The sequence below is a fragment of the Vombatus ursinus genome, unplaced genomic scaffold (assembly GCF_900497805.2).
Source record: "Vombatus ursinus unplaced genomic scaffold, bare-nosed wombat genome assembly UNPS02014819.1, whole genome shotgun sequence".
NCBI classification, from domain to species: Eukaryota; Metazoa; Chordata; class Mammalia; order Diprotodontia; family Vombatidae; genus Vombatus; species Vombatus ursinus.
Window position 1 is genome coordinate 2,422,046 of NW_020954597.1, and position 7,242 is coordinate 2,429,287.

Consider the following 7,242-nt stretch of genomic DNA (forward strand, 5'->3'; position numbering starts at 1 on the left):
TCTCTCTCTCTCTCTCTCTCTCTCTCCCCTCCTCCTCCTCCTCTTCCTCCTCTCTTTCTCTGTATCTCTCTCTCCTCTCTCTCTGTCTCTGTATTTATCTCTCTGCCTCTGTTTCTATCTCTGCTTCTCTTTCTGTCTCTTAGTCTCTCTCTGTTTCTCTGTCTCCCTGTGTCTCTCTTCTCTGTTATCTCTCTGTCTTTCTGTATCTCTCTGTCTCTTCTCTCTCTGTTTCTGTCTCTCCTCTTTTCTCTGTCTCTGTATTTATCTCTCCGCCTCTCTTTCTGTGTCTTGGTCTCTGTTTATCTCTTTGTCTCTGTCTCTCTTTCTCCCTCCATCTTTCCTTCTCTGTCTCTGTCTTGTCTCTGTCTCTCTCTCTCTTTCTCTCCGTCTCTGTCTCTGTCTCTCTCTGTCTCTGTCTCTGTCTCTCTCTCTCTTTCTTCCCTTAGCTCTGCCTCCTAGAATCCCAGGGTTTCTCCAAAGCAATTGACCACCTCTTCCGGGAGGCCTTGGTAACCTTAGGACCTGGTCCATAGCAGGCACTTCCTAAGCGCTCCTCCTGGTCACATCCTCATTTATCCAGAAACCCCTCGTTGGAGGGGAGAGCCTCCACTTCTGCCTCTTGCTCTAAGTCAGCTACTTTGACACGGTCCACAATCAATCAAAATGAGGTCTATCAATTGATTGTGTGATGGTGAAGATTGGAGGTCAGGAGAGTCAGAATAATATGGCACCCTAGGGTGTGCCTCATACCCTTCTGGGCTGGCTGGGTGACCTGTGCCAAGCTATTTGACTTTCCTTATTTGTGCAATGGAGGGAATAAATACCAACTGGAGCACTTTCCCTCCCCCCACCCTCCAGGTCAGGCTGTTGTGGAGATCAAAGGAGATCAGACCTGTCCCTACAACTCTTGGCAAACCTTCCAGTTCCATCTAATACAAATATTCCTTATTGTTACCCCTCTTTTTGTCCTCTCCAAATGAGTCTCCATTTGCCAAAGTCTGCACGATCCCTTCTCATGTTTTCTATGGCCAGAAGCGCAGAATCTGAGAGCTGGAAGGGTCAGACTTTTGTGGCTATGGAGTCAAACTCAGATCCTAAGAAATGGTTACCCAGCCTCAGCATGGAGCCTCCAAGGCGAGGCAGAGCACCCCCTCCGCAGGCAGGGTATTCCACTCTGGGCCAGCTCTCCAGTTAGCCAGCTGGCCCAGCTCTCTGGCCTCAATTTGCTGGCTCCGTCCCTTCCCCCACATGGCTCTGCCCTCGAGGCCCAGCAGAACCCGAGATCCGTTCTGAGGCCCTTCTCCTGGCCCTTGGGTCTTCTCTACCTCAGGCTAAACATGCAGAAATCCTTCAAGCAAAGCTCACTTTGGCTACTCTCCAGCTCACCTGAGTCCTTAAGAGCCGATCTATGTACATGCCCCAGCCAATAGCAGGGTATGAAAGCTAGCCCGAGGCCATCTAGGGGATTAGCATTGTGGACCTGACAGCAAGTGCTAGCAGGTTTCACAGGCTTGGATTGTAGACTGCTAAGCCTCCCATCTTGTAAGTAGCACAGCTGGGATTTGAACCCAGAGCCTCCCACTCCACCCTGCTACCTCCCCTAAGCTTTCTGAGTAACAAGGAGCTTTCTGGGGCATAGCCACTGGACCTGAGCCAGGTGGCCCTCTCTGCACAACCAGTGGAAAAAGAAGGTGCTCAGCAAACAGGTGGGAAAGATCTCGGCTTGCTCACACACACAAAACTTGGAGTGTATACGTGTGCGCATGCCCGCGCGCGCGCGCGCGTGCTTGCACACACACACACCCCTAGGCACACACATAACTAGGCACAAGCCTATTCACACACGGTGGTTCCATCAGAAGTTTGTGCCTAGCTCAAACCCCAAGTTTGGCCTCCTCCTCCTGCCCAGGTCACCAAATGGGCTCCCATAGGGTGCTGGCTGCCAAGAATGCTATGACCCTAAGGCCAAGGGAACCGTGGGGCAAGACAGCCAAGGCCACAGCTCCAAGGGGAAGTAGAGGGAAAGTCCTGGGACTGATTCAGCCACCAGAGACGTCAGAGTCTCAGGCATTGCTCCACAGTAAGGGGCCAGTCAGGGGTCACTGTCCCACCGGTGACCCCTCTGTCCCCAGGGCAGCCCCTCAGTTCTCCCTTGAACCCCCAGAGCTTCCAGTGTCCCTCCCTCTTCCCCGCTGAATGGAGCTCAGTCCACGTTTAGACTGTGTGGGATCAGGCTGAGCTAGGGTGGGGGGTGGGGAATTATGAGCCCCCAACTGCAGCCTGGACTAGCCCTACTGGGCTGCCACAGGGGTGTGAGTAAGCGGAAATGGGGGGGGGTGGACGCCCTCTGCCTGTGGTTTCCCAGCCCCCAGCCTGCCCGCTGCCCCGCCCCTCCACCCCCTCCCTCGCAGCTGGGTTAAATAGGAGCCCAGAGGCCAGGCAGCAGCAGTGATAGCGGCAGCAGGGCTCTCCTCTCCCAGACTTGGACATTGGCTCCTGCTGCGGTTCCTGCTGCTGCTGCTGCCTCCAAGTCCAGGTAAGGGGAGATAGGCCCGCCAGGCTGGCAGGCCCTGTGGCAGCCGGCCCCCTCCTGGGCCCAGCACTTAGCCACCAGCTCTGCCAACCCGGCAGCCCTGGCTGAGCCCCACAGAAGAGCGGGCAGAGCTGGCTCTGTCTCAGGAGCCAAGCAGGGGGTAGGGGCAGGAACAAGGGGCACAGTAACCTTTTCCCTGAAAGCTGAACAGAGAGAGCTGCAGCCCCCCCCCCACCCCATCCCCTTCTTCCATGCACAGGCTCCCTGAACATCCTGGAAATGGGTATGTCTGGCCTCTTTCTGGCCTTGACCTTCCTACTCCTGGCCACCACAAGGCTGCCTGTGAAGGCCTGCAGCTGTGGCCCTCGGCATCCTCAAGAGGATTTCTGTGGGTCAGACGTGGGTGAGTAGGGCACTCCTGCCCCCCAGCCTCCTCCCAGGCTCCCACACACACACACACACACACACACACACACTGCCCCCCAGGCCTCTCCTCCAGCTTTGGGGCACACAGCTGAGCTGGGGATGAGGGAGGGGAGAAGAGAGTGGGAGTGGGGGCGGTGCCTAGGCTCATTAACCCTTTCCTTTGCCCCACCAGTTGTCACGGCCAAATTCCTGTCAGTCCCCCAGCTCAACCACACCCTCCATCATCTGCAGTATAAAATCAAGGTTATCAAGGTATTACAATCCTGCCCTCCCCCCCCAGCCATACTACCTCTAGCCTCTTAACCCTCCACTGAAATTCCTCCCCCTTGATCTGTAATTCCATCCAGAAGTTCAAAGGCTTTGACGATGTGGGAGGCATTACTCTGGTCCCAAAGTTCCTTACCACCCCAGCTGAGGAGAGCCTCTGTGGCTACCAACACAAAGCCCTGTCTAAGAACCAGGAGTATCTGATTGCAGGTAAGAATCATGCTTAACACCTAACCTGACTGTATTGTTTTATACATGAGGCAAGTGGGGGACGTAGATGTGCAGAGACTCCTCCAAGGTCACACAGCTCCCACTTGAACCCGGGCCTACAAAGGGATACTTCTTTCCTAGTCACATGATCCTGTTGGCTGGAATCTCTCTAGACTATGATGTTATTATGTTACAAATCAGGGAATGGAGGCTTGGAGAGGCCACACAGCCAGAGGCGGGAATCAAGCACACCCTTCTGTTGCTTGAAAACACTGAGGAGGAAACTGATCCCAGGGAGGGGAAGGAATCTAGAATCCTAGAATGTCAAAGCCAGCTATGGACCCTCAGGCATCTTCATTTTACAGAGCCCAGGAAGAGGCAGGAACACCGCAAAGTTCTCTGATTCCAAACCCAGTGCTCCTTCCTGGGGAAAGATATACCACATTCTTCTAAATGAATCCAATAGAAAGGGGCACACCCCAGCGGCCCCTTAGCTTATCTGAGCTATAGAAAATACCAGCCCCCTCCCCCTTCTCTTGCCCCATCCCCAGCAGTCCCTTCTGGTTACTTGGCAACAGGGCAAGGGGTAGCTGAAGAGAGATGGAGCAACCCAATCATCTCCCAGGCTAGCTCCATCCTGGCTGCGTGGTTGCTTAGCAACAAGGAGGGACCTGGTCTGGGAGGGGGGGATTAAACGCACTGCAGCTGAGCCCAGCCAATCAGGGGACACTCTGCCCCATTCTTCCCCTACCCCCTCCCTTCTCCCTAGCACGCCTACTGGCAGGCCAGCTGTACGTCACCACCTGCAGCTTCGTGAGACCCTGGAGTAGCCTGAGCCCAGCCCAGCAGCTGGGCTTCAACCAGACCTATGCCACCGGCTGTGGTTGCCAAGTAAGTGAGTGTTCTGGGAGACCTGGCAGGGGAAACTCCAGGCTGGTGTCCCTACTGACTTCTCACTTCCTCCTTCAGGTGCAGCACTGCCTGAGTGTCCCCTGCAATGTGGAGAGTGACACCAGCTGCCTGTGGACAGATTCACTGATATCCTCCGCAGGTGAGGGCTCCCAGAGCCTCCACATGGCCTGCCTGCCAAGCAAGAGCGACTTTTGCTCCTGGAAATCCCTGAGCACTGAGGCACCACAGCTGACAATATGAGCTGGCCCAGAGCTCCCTTCTCTCCATCCTTGCCTCCTTCTAAGAAATCACGGCCAGTAAAATACGTAGAAACCAGGCTACTGGCTCTGTGTATGTGTATTATCTGTGTGTGTGTGTGTGTGTGTGTGTGTGTGTGTGTGAGAGAGAAAGAGAGAGAGAGAGAGAGAGAGAGAGAGAGAGAGAGAGAGAAACAGAGCGAGAGTGAGACAGAGAGACAGAACATGAGTGAGTGTGTCTACAACAGTCCTGCTGCTTTGGGTGAGGTGCCATTGGGGTACAGTATTGTTATTCCCATTTTAAAGGTAAGGGAACTGAAGCTCACAGAAATGATGACTTGGCCATGGTTATCCAACTAAATGCCAAAGCTGAACCTTTAAATTTGGTCTCCCCTGACTCCAAAGACATACACCTTGTGACCTTGGGTGAGACTCTCCTTTCCTCTGTCAGCTCTCAGGAGGCTTAGGAGCTGGAAGGGCCATTTCAGAGGTAAGGAGAAGATTTGACCAAGCCTGGCTTCCAACTTAGGTCATCATAACACAACCTCATGAAATCACAGAATGTCAGAGTGAAAAAGGACACTAGTGTAGATTCTACAGAGGATGAAAATGAGGCTCAGAGAGAAGAGACTTGCCCAAGGTCACACAGCTTAGCCTTTGATTTGAATCCTGGTTCTTTGCCTCTAATACATCCCAGTTGCCTCCAACTGACTTTGACAGAGTCACAGATGTGACCATATGAACTCCCCAGGGCAGATCAAGTAAAACTCCTTACCCTGACATTCAAAGCCTTCCACAAATCTTGTTCCCACCTCCCTTCTGAGCCCAAATTTCTTTTTCTTCACATTTATGAACTCTAGGTTCCAGCTAAACTAGCTTCCTAGCTGTTCCCCAAACTGAACATCCTATCTCTCATCTCCATACATTTGCTGAGGCTGTACCCCTTGCCTGAAATGCACTCCTCCTAGAATCCCTAACTTCCTTTGGCAGTCAATTCGGGCACCGCCTCTTCCAATTCCCCAACTGTCGATTCTCTTATTTCTCTGTGCACGTGCCGAGGCTCCCAGTGGAATGGTAGCTCCCGGAGGAGAGGGGCTCTTTTGTTTTGGTCTTTGTAGCCCCAGGACCCTGAACACTAGAAAGTGTCTAATAAGTGCCTGTTGTTGAATTGAGGTGTGGAAACTGAGGTCCAAAGTGGGGAGGTGACTTGCCCATCCTGGCACCAATAGTGATGCCAGAGCTAGGACTTAACCCTCAGTGCTCTGGCCTTGGCCTCATGGAGCCCATTCTTGAGCCAGCTTCTCCCCAGACACACTCACCATCTCCTTGTGGTTGGGATAGTAGGTCTGGTCAATGAGGGGAAACTCCTCAGCTCCCAGTTTCTTGTGCAGTCGAACCATCTGGGCAAACTAGGTATGGGAAAGGGAGAAAGAAAGAGCAGTGAGGAGGAGAAGGCCCTTCCTGGCAGCCCCACTGTTCCCCAAGGATGGGGACACTCACCACCCATGGCTTGTCGCAGAAGTTGTATACGGAGTGCAAGGAATTGACGCTGGGGATGCCTGCATACTGCAACCCGATGACCAGGCTTCGATAGTCTCCATTTCGGGCCATGCTGAAGGCATGCTGTCGGATCAGCACGAAGTCTGGCTTCAGGGACCTACAGGAGGGGGTGGAGAGGAGGAGAAGGAAGGGGGGAGGGAGGAGGGACAGGAGGAGGAGGAGGAGGGGGAGAAGGAAAAGGAGAGAGAGGAAAGAGGGGAGAAGGGGAGGGAGAGGAGGGAGGGAGGGAAGGAAGAGGAGGAGGAAGAGGTGGAGGGGAGGGAGGGGAGGAGGAGAGCTAAATGGCAGCAAGCTTGAACTTAACACTCTCTCTGTCTTCCCAAAGGCCTTCTCCCTGCCTCAACTATCCTCCACATTCGTTCTTCCCCCCACAGTATGCTCCTTGATGACATGGTTCTATGCTGTTTGGTATTAAACCTAAGGGGAAAAGCCTCTTCCCTCCCCTCAAGGGCTGCCCCCAGCCTGGGCCACTCACCGAACCACCTTCACTCCATTCCGAATCACCTCCATGTCCACAGAGAAGCTGCCATTAGCGTGGGCCACCAGGTTCAGGTGGGAGAACTCAGCCTGGGAGGCGAGAAGAGGGCGGGGCTCAGCCAAGCTCTGGCTGGCCTCAACCCCACCAAACACCTGCCTGTTATCCCTCCCCACTCCAACAGCATGGCATGGCGAAAACCCTGCTGGACAGAGAGGCAGGCCAGACCTGGGTTGACTTCTCAACCTCGTCACTCATTTGCACTAGGAAAAGTCCTCAGTGAATGAGTGAGCCTCCCTGCTCCATGGCCATCCTGGGGAAGGAAGCCCAGGGCCCTGATCATGACTGCCTTCGGGCCAGATAAACAGAAGGCGCACCTGCTCCACCTTGATGTCAATGTCCCCGTGAATCTTCTTGCCCTTGAAGTATCTGGCCCTGGAGAAGGAGGGATGAGATATAGGAATCAGTCAGCTCTAGGTGAGGGCCAGGAAAGAGAAGTCTGAGCCCTTCCTTCTTCATCACTCCTGATCTGGGAGGAAAACAGACCACTCCTGGCCAGGGGCTTGTTCTTTTTGGGGGACATTGACATCAAGGTGGAGCAGGTGCGCCTGCTGTTTATCTGG

General features: G+C 54.0%; 2 protein-coding genes across 2 annotated transcripts in view; one reads left to right on the forward strand and one right to left on the reverse strand.

The window, feature by feature from the left end:
- SYN1 (synapsin I) overlaps positions 1-7,202 on the reverse strand; it is a gene marked incomplete at its 3' end in the record, with an annotated part of 13,752 nt that extends 6,550 nt beyond the window's left edge. Inside the window, exons 1-5 of the mRNA XM_027836755.1 lie at positions 7,183-7,202; positions 6,997-7,054; positions 6,620-6,711; positions 6,085-6,241; positions 5,904-5,993 (exon numbers count right to left, since the gene is read on the reverse strand). Of these exons, the coding sequence (XP_027692556.1) occupies positions 5,904-5,993; positions 6,085-6,241; positions 6,620-6,711; positions 6,997-7,054; positions 7,183-7,202 (417 nt within the window). The remainder of the gene's footprint in view (positions 1-5,903; positions 5,994-6,084; positions 6,242-6,619; positions 6,712-6,996; positions 7,055-7,182) is intronic.
- TIMP1 (TIMP metallopeptidase inhibitor 1) lies at positions 2,425-4,665 on the forward strand. Its single transcript, XM_027836729.1, has 6 exons — positions 2,425-2,536; positions 2,793-2,936; positions 3,132-3,211; positions 3,307-3,436; positions 4,206-4,327; positions 4,406-4,665. The coding sequence occupies exons 2-6, from the start codon at positions 2,813-2,815 to the stop codon at positions 4,586-4,588; spliced, it is 639 nt and encodes a 212-aa protein (XP_027692530.1). The 5' UTR covers positions 2,425-2,536; positions 2,793-2,812; the 3' UTR covers positions 4,589-4,665.
- Positions 7,203-7,242: the final 40 nt, after the last annotated feature.